Source organism: Microcebus murinus, chromosome 2 (assembly GCF_040939455.1).
Source record: "Microcebus murinus isolate Inina chromosome 2, M.murinus_Inina_mat1.0, whole genome shotgun sequence".
Taxonomy (NCBI): Eukaryota; Metazoa; Chordata; class Mammalia; order Primates; family Cheirogaleidae; genus Microcebus; species Microcebus murinus.
This window is the reverse complement of record NC_134105.1, coordinates 121083436-121104368: the sequence shown is the minus strand read 5'-3', so window position 1 is coordinate 121104368 and position 20933 is coordinate 121083436. Positions and strand designations below refer to the sequence as shown.

Sequence of the window (20933 nt, the reverse complement as noted above, 5' to 3'; positions counted from 1 at the left end):
CAGGTCAGTTCGTCTTTCCAATGGGTCTACAGAATGGCAGGAAATCCTAGGTTTCCATGGACATGGACTCGGCTGCTCGGGAAGCCAGGTGGCTTCCACAAGTGGGTTTTCCCACCAGGATCCCTCACAGATGTGGAAAAAGTCTACAAGGAAGAGCTATGCTAAGCAATGTCAATGTAGTATATTTGCAGGTCATGGGGGCCGTGGGAAGTGGTAGAATTAAACAAGGATGTAACTTAATGGACTCTACATACTTGAGTCAGTGCAGAGAAGGATGCTGAGCAGGTACTCACTTTGTGTTTGCTCACTAAGTTTACTGGGTTCATGCGAGACAGATAAATTAACCACTGCAGTTTCACGGCAGTAAGGGCTAGGACAGAGTGATGCATAGAATCCTGAGGTCCTAGGGGAGACTGAGGTTCTCGGAAGCCTTTGAAATAGCCCTGGCACTGGGTTTGATGAATGAGCGGAGCCGGTTAAGTGGCAGGGAGGGAGGGAGCAGGACAGGTTTGTGCCACGGACGAACTTCCTCTGAATAGCAGCTCAGTGCTCAGCCTACATCCTCCCAGGCACCTCCCGGTCCCCACAGCCAGCATCTGGGCAGCTTGGTCAGAGGGCTGTCCTCAGTCTGTTGGAACTTTCTCGTCTTGCCCAAAGAGAGAATGAGGGGCCTGGGAACTCACACACCCCCAAGGACCACCCTTAACCCATGATGAGATGTTACCTGCAGGACTGAAGCCCAGTCGCTGTTCCTGGCGCTTTGCTGACAGTGCCCCCGGCTTGGGAGTTCCCCTCCCGACCCCCCTCTTCCCTAGGAGTTTCTCCTGGGAACACCTCCCAGTAAATCACTCTTGCAAGAATCTTCATCTAAGGTCTACTTCTGGGGAACCCAACCTCAGATACCCTGAAGGTGAGCTCCTGGAGGCAAGGGGCCAGAGCCCCCAGCACGGTGCTAGGCACAGGTAGCCCACATTAGGTGAAAGTGCTTGTTCAATTGGATGGGTACCAAACCATGCTGAGCTTGACGCTCCGCAACACGAATGTGCTCGGAGGATGAGTAGGGGCGTCTGCCCACTCCTCCCAGCACACTGACAGGAGAGGCCACTGCTGCCCTTTGACCTTCTCCTTGGCCATTCCAGGGCAACTGGACTACATCCCTCACTGCAGCGGCCACGGCAACTTCAGCCTGGAGTCCTGTGGCTGCATCTGCAACGAAGGCTGGTTTGGCAAGAACTGCTCAGAGCCCTACTGCCCGCTGGGTTGCTCCAGCCGGGGGGTGTGTGTGGACGGCCAGTGCATCTGCGACAGCGAGTACAGCGGCGACGACTGCTCCGAACTCCGGTGCCCAACTGACTGCAGCTCCCGGGGGCTCTGCGTGGACGGGGAGTGCGTCTGCGAGGAGCCCTACACCGGCGAGGACTGCGGGGAGCTGAGGTGCCCCGGGGACTGCTCGGGGAAGGGCACATGCGCCAATGGGACCTGTGTGTGCCAGGAGGGCTACGCTGGCGAGGACTGCGGCCAGCAGCGGTGTCTGAACGCCTGCAGTGGGCGAGGACACTGCCAGGAGGGGCTCTGCGTCTGCGAGGAGGGCTACCGGGGCCCCGACTGCTCGGCAGGTAGGAAGGGCGGCTCTGCGGGTGTTCGGCGAGGGTGGTCCAGCACGCCAGCTGGACGCCTCCAGGCAGGTGGGGAAGAGGACGAAAGGGAAGGTGAATTTTAAGCAAAATAATTCCCAATCGAGTGGTACTCGTTAGCTTTCCAAGAGAGCTGATTTCTTGAGTCAATAATAATTGATGAGGCAGATTACCAGGCAGAAGGAGCAGAAATCAGAAAAGGTCAAGTTCAGGCTGAGAGCTAGGTCATTACCCCCAAGACTGGAACAAAAGCAATGCTAACAACAGTGACAACACGCCAATGTCCTTGAAGTGGGGAGGGCACAGGCTGAGTCACGGCACCCCCTTAGGCAAGGCCCCTCGCTAACTCAGAGGGATTCCAAGAGTTCCACCTGCTCAAAAATATCTCCCTCAACTGTTGCCATCTTCCAGGGAAAATTTTGACAATGCTATTGCAAGGGATGGTGGTTAGGCTGTGGGGCTTTCTGATTACCTTGGACCTTACCGGTTGTAAGGCATTATTAATTTATGAAATGATCTAGTGTGTCCATGTGGAGAAAAATGTAGGCCAGGAATTAAGTAAACAGGAAGAAAGTACTAAAGACATTGAGAAACAACCAACATTCTAACAGTTAGTCCAGCATATTAAAAGGCTATGACTCACTTTGTTCCAGATAACCATACAACAAATTGGAACCAACCCCATATGTAGTGGAAACTGAGAGAAAGGCGATGGATGTCCTAAAATGGAGATCTAAATCCAAGAGTGAGAAAAATATCAATATCTCATTGGGGTTGATTTTTTTTTTTTTTTACCTAAATCAGATTTTTGTCATTATTTCATTATTGCTCGTCCTCTTCTGACTAAATCGGTGACGATTGCTCATGGGTTTGTTTGTGGGTTGAGCGGTACAGATTAAGTAATTGATCCTTTCCATTTGGCACTCAGAGTGCCCACTGGGAAGATTTAGAGTAAACAATAACGACAATCAAACATTTTCAAGCCTTCTAATTGAGCAGCTCTGGGAGTTTCCCATCAAGCCTCTGACCTCCGTGCAAGGGAGAAACCCCGTGAAGCCGGCTCCCAGCCTCGGCCCTCGGCCTCACCAGTGGTCCCCACCTGGGCAGCAGATGAGCTTCCTGCACCTGTGACTTCAACTTAAATGTGTTTGAAAGATCAATGGCAATAATGGAAAGAAAGACAGCAGTAATGTGCGGCTCAGGAAAAAAAATATTTTGATAATTTTTTCCCATATTCAATTATTTCATATAGCCTCCCTATTTTGTTTACTGAATTGGAATATCTTTCTAAAAATACTGATAGTCACTATACCAATTGTCCCTAGATGAAATTCAAGCTAAAGCCAAGCCTCATCGTTTCTGAATCCGAAGTCGCCAGGCAGGTTGTGGGAAGCAGGCTGACTGGCACATGGCTCTAGTCCCCACCTAGAGGGTGAGGCTCTAAGAGGCCCCAGAAGAAGCTAAGGGTCCTTCTGGGCCATTGTGTTAATGCTAGTCTATCGCTCATGTGCTTCTTAGTAGACTCCATCTTTGTTGGCCTAGACATACCTGTCTTGTTCTTGACCCTGCTTTTCTACAAGGATGGGTCTATTTGCAAATAAAATCTTGATCTGATCCAGGGTCCAAACTGAAATGGAGACAAACCCTTCTGGTTACCTCAGGGAAGACTCAGCAGCTGCCAGCACAGCTACAATTGGATTGAGTCCAAGCCATGAGCACGTGTCACTTGAGGAAAACTTCTGTAGGCCCAGATAAATTATCTTACAGATTCCCAAGGCGTGTGAAGAAAGGACAGTTGCATAATCTCCATCTGTTTCTATAGCAACCCTGGAGGCACCACTCACTGCGGGAGGCCTGTTCTTAAGGCCTGCCTTTTAAACCAAGTGCCACAGGTCTCTCCCAGAGAAGTATCTAGGTCATTATCTAAAGTGCTACTTTGCTTGCTTTTTGTGAAAAGGCTGCAGGAGAAGGGGCTATTTATCCACTGTTTGACATTTCTGGACAGGTGCACGCATTGCTGCACGACTGCTTCCGTTGCCTACAGGAGTGAGGAGAGAGAGAAGGGTAGGAAGGCGAAAATATGGAGAGCCACAAAGTACACTTCCTTATAGGTCACTCTCCTCTCTTTGGCAAGGGCGGAGAAAGCAGCTGCCCATTGTGTGGATGGCATTGAGGTCCCCCAGGTCTCCAGTGCCCGAATGTGATTGAAGAGTGTTGCCAGGGCCGCTACACTTGCCTCCTGGCCTTGATCTGTGCTCACCATGTGCCAGGGGACAAAATCTCAAGCTGTCTGGCCTCGTTTTCTGCCCATCTACAGATAATAGAACAAAAAATTCATGAATATGAGCACTTGAAACAGGCCTTAGAAAGAAGCTACTCCAGGCTTCTTCTCATTTTACAGATTTAAAAAGCAGCAGTCCAGAGAGACAGAGATTTTCCTAGAGCCAGGCACCTAATTAATGGCAGAGTAAGAATGAGAACCCTGGTCTCCTACCAACTTCTAGCACTCTTTAATCCCCTCTGGGATGCTAAGTAGAACAGAACTGAAAAATAAAAATGTCAAAGCCACATACACAAACAAGTGGCCCTTTTGATATGAAAGCTGAGTCCTGTCAAATGGTAAAGAACGTTTGGGAGGTGAGGGGGAGAAGCACATCGACCATTTGCCCACACCTGCCCCGGAGATGGTGGTTCGTGGGGGACTGGCCAGGGAGCTGCCAGAACCCCTGTGGGTCGGCAGGATAAAAGAAACATCAGAGCAGGCTCTTGAAACAATCCAGAAAGCTGTTCCCTGGACTTCAGTCAGACCTGTGCAGATTCATCACTGTCAGCCTCTGCCTCTGTCAGGGCAGCCCAACCTTTGGCACCTGGAACCATTTGCTCTTCGGAGCAAGACACATCACAGAACCAATTCCAACTGCTCTCACCACATAAGTGCAAAATTTAAGCAAGATCTTAAAAGAAAAAACATGGCATCTTTGCAGATAAGCAATCCCAATGTTTCAAGCCATGGTTTTTTCCCTTTTCAACAGCCTGCTTCCTCAACTTTCGAAGTTGTAACACCCCAAAAAGTAAAACTTATTCTCAGTTAAGAATACTTTGCACCCACCATAACCTCATTCAGTCAAGGCATAAGGCTCTTTTATAGTTTGCTCTGTAGTTCAATATCGTTTCAGTTTGTAAGGATCACTGACACTCAATGTGTACAGCTACTGCTAAGTTGTAGGGCCTGTGTGGAGGTCTCCTCCACTGAGCTCACGAGACTACTTCCACCTTGATGACACTAGCTGCTGCTCTCTCAGTCAGAAGTGGAGGCAATGTTTGCCACCAGGCTCATGTTTCAACTTACGTTGCCAAAATAGTAAATTCTTTTGCACCTATTTTTTTTTTGCTTTAAAATCCCAAAATGTTTTATAGACTGTGAAATGCTACACAAATGTAAAGTGGTATTGTAAATTGGCCGAGAGATTCTACAGTCATTCTGCCGGGGTTCAAATCTTAGCTTTTATGTTTGCTGACCATGTGACCCAATTTCCTCATCTATAAAATAGGATTAATAATGATACCTATCCCATAGCGTCAATGAGAGGGTGAAATAAGATCATCCGTGTTAAAGTGGTTGGCATTCTACTAGTGTATGACGAATGATCGGCATAGTCATGCACACCCTGACAGGTTCTGCGTATCAGCAATTCTTTCCTTGCTCCAGGAGTCATTCTGTGCCCATCATACAGGCTGTCATGAAGGTCTCAGTGCTGTTCACAGCTCTAATAATGTCAAGATTATAAATGATACAAGTTTATAAAACATCATTTGAAAGTTTAATTCCTTAAATTTCATTTGCATTTCTTTAGTTTTATAAATTTTTAAAAATAAATTTTTAATTTTTTGTTTTGGTCAACACTTGCCATCTTCAATCAGAGAAAGCTTCACTTTCTAGACTCTTTTATTAAATGAAAGGTTTGGGGAAAAAGCAATGAAAGCAAAAATGTCCGGCATTGCAAATATATATTGCTAATTTCTATCCCATGAGCCTGAGGCTGGACTCAGCCGAATGGACTTCTCCTATCTGCTTTTGTTGAGGGTTTACGGGAGGACCCGGGAGCACAAGAGGCAGGCCCTCTCCACACGCGTGGTCTGTGAAAGCCCTTGGCCTAGGCCTGACAGGCTTGTAAAGGTGAAAGGGTGAGATTACCCAGAGGAGAAACTCAGAACCAAGGACAACTTTTAAACTAATCAAAGCCCTACTACATATAAATGTATAAGTTAATTATGATTCTTTAAATATTGTCCTGATCTTTGATTCAACCTAGGGCAGGTCCAATTATAGCCACACTGGAGTTAGCTTCTAATTAGTCTTAAAAGTTCAATCATTCAATGCCCATACTACTTACTGGTGAATCTTCATTTCCCAAGGCAACCATACACCAACGGCTATTTCAATTTGTTTTAGCCTTTGGTGACCCTTTGAGTAGCATTTGAGAAGTACAATAAGAGAGAAAAGCAAAGTCCTCAAGAATGTTTCTTTATTATCATCTCCAAGATCAAGGTTAATAAAAATTACTTTAACAGAAGCTATATTTCTTTCAAAACTTAAATAGACTCCTTTAAAAGGGAAATGCTGTAAGAAAGGCCACTGAATGTTTTCATCTGGCCAGTGGTTTGCTATTAAATATCTAACAACTGGCTCTCTGAAAAAATAAAAAATTAAAAGCCCTGATTTGTAGCATTTGCCTATTTTCATGGTGTAAATACTCTCTCTGTGGCCAGTTTCAAACTCCCACCATGGCATCACTAAACACAGAGCTGGGCACACATGTGCAGCAGCACAGTTACATAGTATTCCCGCCAGAAAGATACAACACTGTGAATTAATTTGAGGGCCTAGATAATAGAAATATTTTGAGATTGATAAGTCTTGGGTATTTATTACCTTTGTTTTTAATTAATTTGCTTAATTACAAGTTTATAAAATTGAATTTTTAATAATAGCTGTATTTAACAATGGCTTTGCAAATTTCCTGAACATTTGACAAGCAGCTTTCACAAGCCAGTAGGAGCTGGCTCCAGCCCCCCACTAGCTCATGGCCTTATGGAGATCAGGACGCTAAGCACAGAAAAGTCAGCACCCTGCCCACAAAGGGAGTTACGAATCACTCAAAGCCGTTGAGCCCAGCGGAAGTGTATAGACGTGGCGTGGGGGTGAGGTGAAAGTTGATCCAGCATGGGGAAGGCAATCCTCTGAGCTCATGCTGTCTGTGTATTGCCTCCCGGTAGTTGCCCCTCCAGAGGACTTGCGAGTGGCTGGTATCAGCGACAGGTCCATTGAGCTGGAATGGGACGGGCCGATGGCAGTGACGGAATATGTGATCTCTTACCAGCCGATGGCCCTGGGGGGCCTCCAGCTCCAGCAGCGGGTGCCTGGAGATTGGAGTGGTGTCACCATCACGGAGCTGGAGCCAGGTCTCACCTACAACATCAGCGTCTACGCTGTCATTAGCAACATCCTCAGCCTTCCCATCACTGCCAAGGTGGCCACCCGTACGTACCATTCCCCCATCCTGCTTCATTTTTCTTTTCTCCTACATGAGATCATGGACATTCATGATGGTGGCGTCTTTTCTTAATTCTTCAGGGATGCCTGAAATGGTCATCGGGCCTGAGGGGAAGGGCTGCAGACATGACCCCCTTAGAGAGGGCACAACATTAAAAAGGCACTTCCGATTAAGAATTTCCCAATTCAGGCACCTTTCATAAATTATAGAACCAAAAGGACAAAAATTAATTTAATTATTGAGCACTGTCTTGTTATAAGCTAGACTGTGGCTTAGAAGTCAAGTAACATATAAGACTTATACAGATTTTGAATCTGGTTGAGGATTTAAAACCAGAAAATATGAAATAGGATACATCCTAATAAGCAAGTGCTAAATGGTATGTTACAGATGGTAAGTGTATAGCAGAGTGGGGGAAAACCTTATTTCAAACCACAGCTAACAACATCCTCTTCTGATAGAGAAGTGACGTAATTTCTTCATGGTCTTTTGTTAGCAAAATATCCTGATAGTTCATTTTAGTTATAAAAGTTGAAGCTCTAGAACATAGTTTAGAAAGATTCAATGGGAGGAAAAAGAGAGACAGAGAACAAGCTTAACTCCTCTCCATAAGAGATGGATAATTTTTCTTTATTTACAACAGGGGAAACGTCTATAGATGTGCATCTATATTTTGTATATGTTTAAGCATAGGAAAATATGAAAGATCACATACCAGCTGTTAATGCTGACCACATCAAAGAGTGGAATAAGAAGGAGATAGGAAAGTATTTTTTTCTTTATTCACCTCTGAATTCTTAAATTGTTACAATAAGCCTGTATACTTTAGAATTTCAAAAGCCACATGGGGGGATTTAGGTGAGAGACATGTTCATCACCCAAGTTTACTACCAAAACTTGAATGCACACAAATGCCCATGTGCCTCACATGGAAAGTCTTCAGAGATATCAAGGAAAAGGGGGCTATATCTGATTAAATTCTGGGAAAAGAGAAGAGAACATTCAAAGGAGACGAGGTATGAGTGGTACACAGATTTTAGCTATAACAAGACAGTGGACCAAGAAGTGACCATGAGAACACAAGCCTTTGAGAACTCAGAAAGCCCCAAGTCAGTAAATGGGCTTTGTCACCAGGTAAGAGGTAAGAGACTCGAGCCCATTTTATGCAGGTCTCAAATGGCATGATGGTATTTGGTAACAAATGCCAAGAAAGTTTGGGAAAGGAAAAGGTCAAGGTAGGAAGAGTTGGCCTTGAAGGCTCCATGGAAGCTCGAGGACTGAACGGAGCATCGGAGGCTACAAGGACAGGCAGAGGCGAAGGGATTTAAGAAGCCACCTTGTTCCCTTGCTTTTCAGTTAGCAGAAATCCTGTCGTGATATTGGGCTCCTCCTATGAATGTTGACTCTGTTAATATGCCTGTAATTATCTCTGTCTATGTGGGAACTTTTTTGAAAACAAAATTCCTCTGGTGCCTGAGAACTGGTTTTAAATATCTATGATGACTGTGTAGAAAGACGGGTCACCATCTGCTTTTCCCACCTTGCTCCAGGATGGGTCACCACCCAAATGTCTGGCCCGACTCCCAAGTGTCTCCTCTCTGGTCCACATGCACGTGCAGGGACGAGGTATCCGTCTCCTGTGGTGCTTGTTCATGCCAATTCAGGGCATCCCCTCAGGCAAGCTCCCAGGTGACAAGGACAACATCACATAAACCACCTGACATGACATGATTGTGACACGGGTTCACAATCAGTCCTGCCTTCCAACCAGAGAACGTGAGAACGCTTCCTCACGGGAAGGATGAAAATCTGTCAGTTTTCCAAAGGGAATAGCCCATGAGAGACAAGCTGGAATGGGAGCAGGCTCCCTGGAGAACTGAGAAAAGTCATGCTGCCGTATTTTAGGGCGGTAATTGGAACTCCACTGGGACAAGCACACTTCCACCTCACTACACCCGTGCATGTGTGTGTGTGTGGCTGGGGGCGGTTGGGGAGAGGAAAAGAGGGAGATTAAGAGAGGAAAAGAAAAAATAAGTGAGGCAAAAGTGAGTGAAGAAGAGAAGAGAAAAATAATGAAGGAACAACTGGGGAAAAGAAATAGAAAGTATAACAAGAGCAGAATCCCAGCATCTGCTATTGTCCTTGGTGTATGCCTTTGTTTTGCTTGTGCCCATGAAATGAAAAAATTGAGACCATCCTAGACTTAGTGATTGGAGCTAAACAAAATATGCTGAATGCTCATGAGATGATCAAGAAAAGCAGTCTAGTATTTATTCTGAAATTGGCTTGCTCTGCATCCTTAGCCAACTTCGTGCCTCCCTTTTCCTGTGTAAAAAATGAGAATAGTGATATTAGCCATGATATTGCCTCCCAGGAATCCTGTAAAGCTTCTAAAGATAGTGTTCAGGTCCTCTGAAAAAGGCATTATGTTATATATTAAATGCCAACATTTGCCACATTAGTAAGGGCAGTGTGACTTTGGCATTTTAACATTAACCTAGTATGTAATAAAAAGTGCAAAGATGATTTATATAGAATACAGATTGTGTTTTGAGTCTACCCATGTATTCCATCAACACTGAGCACCAGGACACAATGGAGTGGGCCACCTGCACCTGGGACTCACTGCGTCTGCAGTAAGATTGGGATTGTCCGCCAGACACCACCACACCCATGGTGTGGAGCGAGTTTACCAAGACAAAGCACCAGGCAATCCTCTCCGTCCTGAGGGATAGCCGTGACATTGTCACCCACATTGCTGTGTTCCAGATCTCCCCACTCCTCAAGGGCTACAATTCAAGACGATCACAGAGACCACCGTGGAGGTGCAGTGGGAGCCCTTCTCATTTCCCTTCGATGGGTGGGAGATCAGCTTCATTCCAAAGGTAACGCTCACCTGTTAGACTGCTAAACAGCCTCATTTGGAGTAAATGTACCTTCAACCTGGAATCAGTGGCAGCAAGGAGGGCACTACCCAATATCTCTCTCCATGTCATAAAGGCACCAAAGAACATGTTGTGGAGGGCTGGGCCATAGAGCATGTCTTTCCCAAACGTGTAGTAAGGACTGGCTAACAAGAGTGACCCTGAGCATGGCACCTTGGCTGTAGGTAACCGAAGGGTGCAGGCAGCAGCCACCAGCTCCAGCTCTCTGCTGAGATAGCTCCAGGGTTTGGTGAGCCACGATTTCAGTGAGCACGAAAACCAGACCCTCCCTTTAGGTTATAAGAAAAGCCAAACTGAGTCAGTCACATAGTCGACCCAAAGTTTCATTCTGTGTAGACAGATGCACTGAAGAAAAAGCCAGCCTATGCCAGATGATTGCAGTCGCTTAAAAAAAAAAAAAAAAGAAAAAGCCAGCCTACATGGCTTCAATCTCTAAAGGTTAGATGCATGACACAAAATCACCATGGCTTACCTGAATTATTCATGATGGATTTATAACCTATTAATTAAGCAACATTTTCCTTACAGAAATTATATTATCAGTCTGTGAGTTTAAAAGTATCCTAAGATTCCTTTCCACTCTTTAAAGCAGTAATTTATTTTGCTAACCCTAAAACCTACTTTTCCAAATTTCCAGAGGTACTTGACTGACTCCAGTTTTCCAGAATTTGCTGACCCAAGATGTCCTCCCTAACTATATCACTCATTGGGATATAAAGTTCAATCATACTCCTTCCCTCTGTCTTCATCTTTCAACATCAAAGAGCATTTTTTCAGTCATTCATCAGACTTAATGACAAATGACACATTTTTGGCTACCAAGACTATGATTTCACTGTTCTTTTACTTCAAAAGTCTTACAGCCATGGATTGCTGGAGTAACAAAAGGCCTTCAAGTTCACAGGGCACAGTCCCTCATTTTACATGCAGTTAAGTTTATAAAGACTAAGACTCAGAAAACTTAAAGAACACCATACACCCACTCAGTGACAGCCTCACAATGAGCACCTGGGTCTCCACCTCCTAATTCAGGGCTCTGTCTGCCAAACCTGGATGCCCCATTCTCTTATGTGGACATAGTCATGTCATAGCATGGCAAGATAAATAGATCTGAACAGACATTCTGTACAAATATTTTATCATATGTCTTATCTGAGCTAAAATGGCCAATAAAGTGTGGCAGGCAATTGGGTTTCTAACAGGGAAGAGAGAATCATGTCGCCTTGCTGCTCAGGCAGAAAAAATTATGACAGGTTCTCCCATTCTACTTCCAATATGTAAAACTCTAAGGGGGGCTAGCCAGAGCACGCCAAGGTCGAATGCATGGCCACGTGGTTTGATGACTGTTGTGGTCTGTAGGTTGCGGCCACTGGGGGGCATTTATCACACTGACTTGTTTACAAGAGTATGGCTTTAAATTATATATATATAGGGCACTCTGGGTGACATAAATAGAAACCAAAGAGTAGGGCAGAAGGGCAGTGCCATAAAAAGGGCCCTCTTGTCTCCTCCATTCCCAGAGACGTGCATAGAAAATGTATGTTAGATACACAGATAGATAAAGATAAGATAGAAAGATAGATAATAAATAATGAATCCTGGATCCAACATCCAGTTTCTCTTTCTCATTCTCTTCCTCTTCCACCTATTTGTCTCCTTCCTCTCTCCGTTGTGTTATTCTTTGTTGCATGCTTACTTTTCTTTCCTTTTTTTTTTGGGGGGGGTACTTCTTAGTTGGTTGTCACTGAGTCCTAACTCATCTGAGTGAAGGGAAAATAAGATATTGACAGATTTGTACCCAATGTCACACCATGAGAAACTCCAGATATAGCAAAATAATAGCTCCGGCTCATTAAAAAAATCTGGGAATGTTAGAGTTGGAAGATGTTTACACACAAACACACATAACTCTTCTAAATAGCCAAGGGCATGCTCATTACAATAAGTGCCCAAAAAACTCTGACAGATGTTAACCGTAACCATCGAACATTTAAACTTTGGCAAGAGCCAATCTGCATCACCTCATGACTAATTTTTATTGGCAAATTCAGCAAACTCAGGAGAGACCAAATAAATGTTCTCAAAAATTGGTTCTCCATTTGCTGAATCCTCACAGGCTGGTGGCATTCTTATGGAGCCTGCTAGAAGTTGTTTGTGGCCCCAGACTGTCATAGCACAGTGGGAATAGACGCTCACAGTTAGTGGTCCACATCTCTATCTTTCTCTCATCAGATTTCTCTCCCAGTGATTTTGGTTTTTGCTTTCTCCACTTCTCTCCACTCTGCAGAACAATGAAGGAGGAGTGATTGCACAGGTCCCCAGTGACGTTACGTCCTTTAACCAGACGGGACTGAAGCCCGGGGAGGAGTACATTGTCAATGTGGTGGCTCTGAAAGAACAGGCCCGGAGCCCCCCAACCTCGGCCAGCGTCTCCACCGGTGAGCGCCCCAGCCTTCTCCTTATGGCCACCCATTGGGTCACTCAGGGTCAGGGCAAAGAACCGCAGAGCTGCCCAAGAGGTGCAGAGACAAAGGAGGTGCTAGGACTTATCTCAGAGCTGAGAAGGTTTCGGTAGTTGGAGATGGAGCTTCTCTACCAGATGGTAGCTGGTCTCTTCCTTCTTGCTCATCCTTGCAAGCACAGACATCTGGGAGAGAGTCCTGTGGATAAAATCCTTTGTTAAGATTCACAGTATGTTTCTTCTGATCTTACTCACTAAGAAGCCTCATTTGCCAGGCCCTAGTGTCATGAGCTTTGGAACCAGGAAAAGCTGACTCCCTCTTGCCTATTGTGATAGTTGGATAAAATCATCTAAACCTTCCCAAACCTCAATTCATTTTACAAAGATGAGCAACAATACCTCCTTAAGTTAATATGCAGAGTAAATTACATAAAGCCCACAAGGTGATTAGCACCATGTGGATGAGAGTAAGTGCTCAACACCCGCCCCTGACGCACACATGCATACCTGGGAACATGCTTAGAAGTGAAAGCAGTAGGAACCCAGTCAGTCAAAACCAGTAGGGATAGGCTGGGTCACTGTTCAAGGTGATGGCTAAAGTTTATTATTGTTTCATCCCCATAGTTCATCTCATTCAAAATCATTGTATTTTCACATTGATTCATTAATTGTGCTGTATTTTGCCTTCTTATTTCCTTAGCTAACAGAGAATGCTCAACTTCAATGTTGTAAATTAGCAGTTGGGATGCATATGTGTGTGCCCTCACCAAGAATGTCTCAAAATTTGCAAACAGCATTTGGTATAATTTTTGGTTCTCATTTTATTGATGGGCGAGCTAAAACTCAGAGATTAAGCATCTTTCCCTGTTAGTAATAGAAATCGAGATAGGTGAACGTAAGTACAGCTTTATTTTTTTATTAACAGAAATTGACATCCCAGAAAGCCAGTCTTAAGTCCAGGACAAAAGGCCAAGTTGGCAGAAAAGGGAAGCACAACCCTATGTAATGAGACCACGTTTACAGATTAGTGATTAATACTTTGCTACTTGAATCCAAACTAAACAGCATCAGGTGCTGAAGCTCATACCCAATCCAGAAAACATGCGTTCAAAACTATCATAGCATTCACTTATGTTCCATTAGTGACCAGGGTTCCATGGCAGTGCCTCGAGGCAAGGATCAGGGGAGAGCCAGGCCTCTAATAACTCCCTCTTCCGTGCCCCCAACCAGGGCAGCTCCGCTTGGATCTGTTTTATATTTTGTACAGGCATTTAAAATTTTGTTCTTAAATAAAAAGAGCTTTACCCCCCTCCTCCCACAAAAAGGCTTTAAAACTGCTGTTCTAATCCAAATAGTATGTTTTAGAAGAAACCCCATAGCCACAAAACCTAAAGTGCTGTGTAGGAATCTCTCTAGAAGGCCAGTGGCTGGAGTTTTTCCATCGCTCTGTTCCCAAGGGTTTGCTGGAACCTGGAGAGCTGGCGTGTGACATGCAGGAGGGAAAAGGTGTGACACCTTTCCTCACCCATCACAAGGGGCACAGCCAGCACTCCCGTAACAAAAGACATGTTAACAGGAGAAAGCATAACAAAGTTTTACGTGACATTGGAGCCTGTAGAAATGAAGACCCCTGCTTAGGTCTGGCGAGGAAAAGACAGTGGTGTGGAAATGTGTCTGCACAAAGGCTGTGGTCTAACGGCGATGACTAAGTGGGGAAGCCAGCGAGGTGGTCTATTCTGATTCCTCTTGACCTCCCTGCGTAGGATTCCTTCTCCGCCTCCCCAGTGGAGCAGAACCCCTCTGGAATGATGAGCTTCAAGGGAGAAGGGAGAGGAGAGAGAGTGACCTTTCTAGGTTTTATGGTTTGCTTTGTGGGAGAGGAGATCTACTTTCTATGGCCCACTTTAGGGAAGAGCAATTCTGATTTCTGTGAATGGCTTCCAGAGGAGTGAGAGGGGCAGGGGACAGGAGGACAGGAGAGGTCAGAGAGACCTTGCTTCAAAGGCTGCTGCTGAGGCCCTGTCAGTACCCTTTAGTTCCAAGTACTCTGCATGCGAGGCGCCACACTTTGGGGTACCCTATTCTGAGCCCCGCAGCAGCACGTACAGATTCTCCTCTTCTGATATGGAAACTCTCAGGGTGTCCAAGTCATTCCTGAGAGTTGATATTAAGAAAGCATTAGTAGGAGACAAAAGGCTGCAAGGAGAAGACAGCACATAAGAGGACAGAGAACTTTACAGCTGAAGATGTTTTTCTCCTAAAGCATTGAGAGTACTTAGAGAAGGCAGTCCAACCAAGGTTGGCCAGACCACAGTTTTACAAAATTTGCAGTATGTTTTGGTTTGGAATTTCCTTAAGATCAAAATTTAAAGTTCCAGATCTAGAAATCTGTGATAAATCTAGGAAGAGGTTTTTTTTCAATTAAGAAAAAAAAAATCCTTCATATTTTGGCATCATATATAGAGTCATGAGGAAATGGAAAAACATTTATTCCAGTTTACTTTTTGAGCAGGACTTGTGTTTGTTTAGAAACGGGGACCTAAGTTGAAAGGAAGCTGATGCCTCGGTGATTGGAATGGAGCGTTGCTACCAAGTGGCCAGCCAGAGGGCAGAGTCCAAGGCGGCCACGGAAAAGACGGAGATGGCCGGCTCCCAGTCCTGTCCGCTGTTTTTAGGAAACGATTGTTTAATTATTTCCTTCTGCTAAGGTCTGACCTACACCAGCCCCTGCTGCGAAGCTCTGTGTCCTCCTCAGGCACTCAGACTGGCTTCTTCCAGGCAGGCCATTCTGTGGATGCAAATTACAAGCCCTCCTGCAGCCAGAGCCCTGTGCTGCGTGATCACACTCTGATGCGCCCGGTCCTTACCATTAGGGTTCTGTGCATTTAAAGAGTTGAAGGACAATAGCCTCATGCGGTCATTTGAGTTTCCCTGACACCTTTTTTTCCCCCAAAAAAGCTCCAATTCATTGAAATGTTTCCCCTTCTTTCTCAAGAATGAAGAGGACTGACTGTCCAGTCCATCAACTGAGTGTCTACTATATTTCAGGTGTTATGCTCATACAACTATAAGGTCATTTGCTCCATTTCATAATTAAATTAAATCACATGTAGAAGGCCCATGTTATCTAAAACCACCAAGTACAGTATGCTGAAAAGAAACCGACCAGATGGGCTCTGTTAAATCACATTACTATCGCAGGTATGAAAACCAGGACTTCATTTCAACTACAAACCAGGTGGTGCCAAAATGATCCAGTGATCTTCATTTTAGCTGATGCTAGAACAAAAATCCTAAACGGCTTAGTAGAGAACAGGATTCGGCTTAACCCCTGAGGGAAGACGGGTGCCCAGAAAAAAGGCCCGACTTTGAAAAATGGAGAGGCACAAGGTCAGCCTGCGACAGTCCTGGAGGAGACGAGCAGGAGGTGGGCCCCTGTGGACAGGTGAAAAAAAGCAAGTCAGGCCTGTCTGGTAACAAGGAAGAGAAACTTGCTAGGACTAGCTGAAGCAAAAGAGAATTTACCGGAAGGGCATAGAGTGTCTCAGGGGAGCCCCAGGTCCAGAAATGCATCTGGGCCTCGCAAAAGACCTGAGTCAGAAAACGGGGTGTCAGGAATCCAGTCACCCTCTGTATCCTTCCAGAAGCTCCACCTGGTCACTCATTTTTGTCTCCCTCCGTCTCTTCCTCTCCCTTCTCCAGATCAAGTGTTTTTGATTTCTGTGTCAACGTGGCGAAGATGGCCACACAAGCCCTGGCTCTGCTCAGTCCAGCACAGCCTCATTAGAGAACCGGGCTTTCTGGTTTCAACTGCAAACCCTCAGAGAATATTAATATTAATATTAACCAGCTCCAGCCAGAGGGTGCAGTCACATAGTAAATGGGAACACGGAAGCGAGGCCTGCTCTGTTAGCAAGGAATCGGCCCTTCTCAAAGAAGGGCATGCTGGCCACGCAGACATCCGCGGGGAGCTGAGAACGCCACCTTCTGTTCTCCTCACTAAGCCCTCTGGTTTCTGCTCCCTCCTACACCCCCCGCCCCGTCTTCGCGGTGTGAACAGGACCCAGGTGGGTGCTGGAGCACGGGCGGTGGGCCCTGCAGGAAGCCAGCCAGCGCTAGGTGTCCCCTCACGGCCCAGCGCCAGGGACGGGCTTGTGCGGGCCACGTGCTGGGATCCCGAAGGCCGAGGTGACTGCAGTGCCCTCTGGCTCAGGAACATGTGAGAACAGGTGGGGGAAAGCGACCCAAATGAAGCTGTCCCAAAGCCAGGGTCCTTCCTACGCCGCAGGGCGAGTTTCCCAAGCCGCGTGTTTCAAGTCCGCAAACGCGAGTGTCTTCAGGGTTTTGACGGTTTCGGCAGCAGCGTGGACTGCGCCCCGCGGAGACCTCCTCGGCAGCCCCGCTGGAAGTCTCGGGTGGGTGGTCGTCCCGTCATGTCCAGAGAGACAAGCGCTGACTCCCCCGAGTTAGGAAGCGCCCTCCCCCCGCACGGGTGGGGACGGCCGCACCTGAAAGCGACAGCCTGGTCAGAGAATCAGAGCGAGATTCAGGGAACCGAGTTCCGGGGTCAGTGCCCCGTTGCCAAACCACGAGTCCTCAGGAGAGAGATTTCACCTTCCTGTGTCTCACTTTCCGCGTCTGTAAAATGGGCCGATGGTACTCTCCCTCTCCCTGGCTGGCGGACGGCGTGAGAAGGGAAGGACAGGGCTGCCGCTGAAGGCTGTCTTCTCAACCAAGCTTCTCGTTCTGTCTGATCCTCCCCATGCAGTCATCGACGGGCCCACGCAGATCCTGGTTCGAGACGTCTCCGACACCGTGGCTTTTGTGGAATGGACGCCACCTCGAGCCAAAGTCGACTTCATTCTGCTGAAATACGGCTTGGTGGGCGGGGAAGGCGGGAAGACCACCTTCCGGCTGCAGCCCCCCCTGAGCCAGTACTCGGTGCAGGCCCTGCGGCCCGGCTCCCGCTACAAGGTGTCCGTCAGCGCCGTCCGGGGGACCAACGAGAGCGGTGCCACCACCACCCAATTCACAACAGGTAAAGCTGTGACAGGCGGGGAGGGGGGGGAGGCGCCAGCCGCGGGTGTCTCGAGGCAGGGGCGTGCTGAGGGGTGGGAGGAGATGTGCTTGGGCAACCACAGGCCCTGCAACAACGACGCGAGTCAGCACAGTGGCGCGAGGCTTAATCCTAGCACTTTGGAAGGCGGAGGCAGGAGGATCGCTCGAGCAGAGGAGTTTGAGACCAGCCTGGGGGATAGCAAGCACCCCTCCACCCTACCCCAACCCTCCTCTCTACAAAACATAGAAGAATTAGCCAGGTGTGGTGGCCGCCGGGCGCCTGCAGTCCCCGCTACTCAGGAGGCTGAGGCAGGAGCTGGAGTTGGAGGTTGCAGTGAGCTATGATGACACTATGTCACTGCACGCCAGGCTGGGCAACAGAGAGAACCACGTCTCAAGAACAAGAAGAAGAAGGAGGGAGTGTTTCAGGGCCTCCTGAGGATGTTGACATCAGACTATAGAGGGAAAGCGCTTGCAAAAAGGAGAACTGTGTTCTATCCCACCTCTGCTACCAGCCAAGCTGAGACTTCATGCCAGTCCTGCCCCACTATGGGCCTCAAGTTTCCTGTTTACAAAATGGCAAGTTTGTCTTGAACACATCCATATTGCTAGCCCAAATGACAATTTTGTTAGAGTTCAGGAAATGTGCCTCTTCCTCAAGACATTTTATTGCTGTTTACTGGAAATCATTGTAATAATTCTGTAAATCAGTAATGACCTCACCACCAAGAGGTGGTAAAGTCCAGCCTGTACAGCCATAGGCAGACCGTCCAGCTGAGATCCTGTGACTGCCATGCCACTGGTAGGCACTAGCAATAAGGCTGGTATGAGGTCCGATTCCCATAGACGAGGGCTGAATAGAGCCCACAGAGTGTCTCCCGCCTTGCTGTGATGACCGCCCATCCCCCTGCCCAGGCTGTTGGGACTCTTAAAGAGCCTCACTAATGGTCAGGAAAGGCCAGACCTCAGGATGACTTGCTCCCTCTCTCTGTGCCCATCAGTCCGACAGCTAGTAGGCAAGTAGGATGGGCACCATCCAAAGGAGGCGTCGGAAAGTCTCCTCACTGGGTCAACAGGGCCTAGGAACAGGTTAGTGATTAAGTCTCTTTCTAACCCAGATTCTCTGTCTCAGCCTCTCTGCCTTGGGAAGGTCACATGTCAAGGAATCTCTCTGCCAACTCCAACTTGTCCCAGGGATCAAAGAAAACGGATAATACTGTAAGATCTAAGATCTAATATCTTCTGATGGGGTAAAGTAGAAGGAGAATCACTAATTCAAGCATCCTACTTTGGGTTGTGGCCTAAGAGCCCGTCCAGGGGTGAGCCCAGGGCATTCAAGGAGGCTCAGAGCTATTGAAGAAATAGCACCTCTCTGCGCCACCTCTGTCTAAAAATCAATTGATTAACAAAGCGAATAAGATAGATGGACACCAAAATGTCCCCTATACTGGAGCTCGCAGCTTAGTGTGACAGCGGATGGGCTTGCAAGCTGGGTGGCCACTGTGGAGTTGGCAAGCGTCTCTCCATGTGGCAGAGGTCAGGGCTACTCGGGTTAGGACTCACAGCGTGAGGAACAGGTGAGTCCTGAACCCCAGGGCAGCCCGCCCCGCGAGAGAGGGAGCCGAAAGGCCGTGCCCGGCCCTGCTGCGGAACTCGGTGTTTAGCTGAGTCCGTCCTCCCCAGCGCACAGGGAGGCAGGCGTCTGTGACAAGGCTCCCTACACCCAGAGAGACACCAGAGGGAAAGCTCCCTCTTCAAAGGAAGCCAGCGCAGACTCGGGCAGAGCAGAGAAGGAAGCGCGGGATTCTGAAAGGCTCCTTTGGGTTTTCTCTCCAGCCCCTGCGCCGGATGCCGCCTTCCCTCCCAGGGGCCGCCACAGGGCTTTTCACTGCACGTATCTTGGCGTCCCGTGACTGCGTGTGCTCCTTGAGCAAAGGAACCAAATTCTGCCCATTTCTCTTCCCTCCGTCTCCCTCACTGAACCAAAATGTTCGGGGCCGAGCATGAGGAAGGACATCCCACAGTGTCCCTTCGTGGTTAGTTCAAGGTCAGCCTTTCCTCCCCTCCCCACTCCACCACTCGCTCAGAGCGGTGGTGTCTCCCACGAACCATGAGTCCTGCATTCTTTCCTTAATTTCGAGATAGTTTTTCTTTGAAAAGTTGTTTCTTTGTGCTTTGCTCTGATAAGGGGTTTGAAGAGGCAAAGCAGGAGAAGAGAGCTCTCGAGCAGCGTGATGAAAGACAAACTCTCCATGTTCAGGTCGACAAGATGGAAGCAGGATTGGCTGGTGGCCCAGGAAAATTCCAATCAAGACAATTACATCCTGCCTCCCAGGAGCTCCCCGAGTCTCAGTTCATTGAGGCGTGATTTTCTGTTTCCTGTTGCCTGGTGGATTGGCAGCTGTCGGGTGGCTGCCTTCAGGACGGGCCCGGCCTGCACCCCCGCCTGCGCCCCTCTGCTGCAGGCAGGGCGGGGAAAGGAGTGGGGAGACACAGACAGCTCTGCAGACAGATTCTCAAGGCCTGGGCTGGCAGGTGCCAGTTGAATGATGCGGGAGGGCCCCCAGTCATTTCAGAACTCTGCTTAAATTCCAATTAGCCAAAGTGCTTTTCCAGGTGATGGCTTTGCCACTAGGAGTGCACTAATTGCACAGGCAATTAAAACAGAGATTTGCTCTCTGCGTGGTGAGTGGGATATTTCCCTGGGTCTTAGAGCTGTGCTGAAAAAGGAAAGAGCCCTGATCGAAGCACACAAAGGCCAGGAATTGGACAGAAGCCAACCCAAGGAAACCCAGAGGCCAATTCCCCAAACCCGTCCCTGCCCTCAGCCGTTCTGACTTCAGCTGCTCTCTGGAGGAGCTGCTGGGACCGTTTCCACGCGAGGCCTCCTCTTTGAGTGCGTCCCTTCAAGGCACCACGCACAGCCACCAGGGCATGTGGTCGCCCACAGGCTGCTGCTTCGACAGCTGACATAAATGCCCAGACCCCTCTTTATTGCTGATATACTTTGAATTGTGTCCTCTAAAAAGATGTTGAAGTCCTAATCCCCAGTACCTGTGAATACGACCTTATTTGGAAATAGGGTCTTTGCAGATAAGCCAATTAAGATGAGGTCATTAGAGTGCGCCCGAATCCAGCATGACCGTGTCCTTATGCAAAGGGGAAATTTGGACACAGGTGCAGACATGCACACAGGAGAGCACCACGTGAAGATGAAGACGGCAACTGGAGAGATTCTTCTACAAGCCAAGAAATGCCAAAGGTCACCAGCAAATCACTA

The 20933-nt window shown here is 47.6% G+C and overlaps 1 protein-coding gene across 1 annotated transcript in view; it reads left to right on the top strand.

Annotated features, from left to right (window-relative positions):
• Positions 1-20933, top strand: part of TNR (tenascin R) — a 389837-nt gene that overhangs the window by 308791 nt on the left and 60113 nt on the right. Inside the window, exons 4-8 of the mRNA XM_012765050.3 lie at positions 1140-1616; positions 6912-7175; positions 9959-10074; positions 12422-12572; positions 17364-17633. Coding sequence (XP_012620504.2) covers positions 1140-1616; positions 6912-7175; positions 9959-10074; positions 12422-12572; positions 17364-17633 — 1278 coding nt within the window. The remainder of the gene's footprint in view (positions 1-1139; positions 1617-6911; positions 7176-9958; positions 10075-12421; positions 12573-17363; positions 17634-20933) is intronic.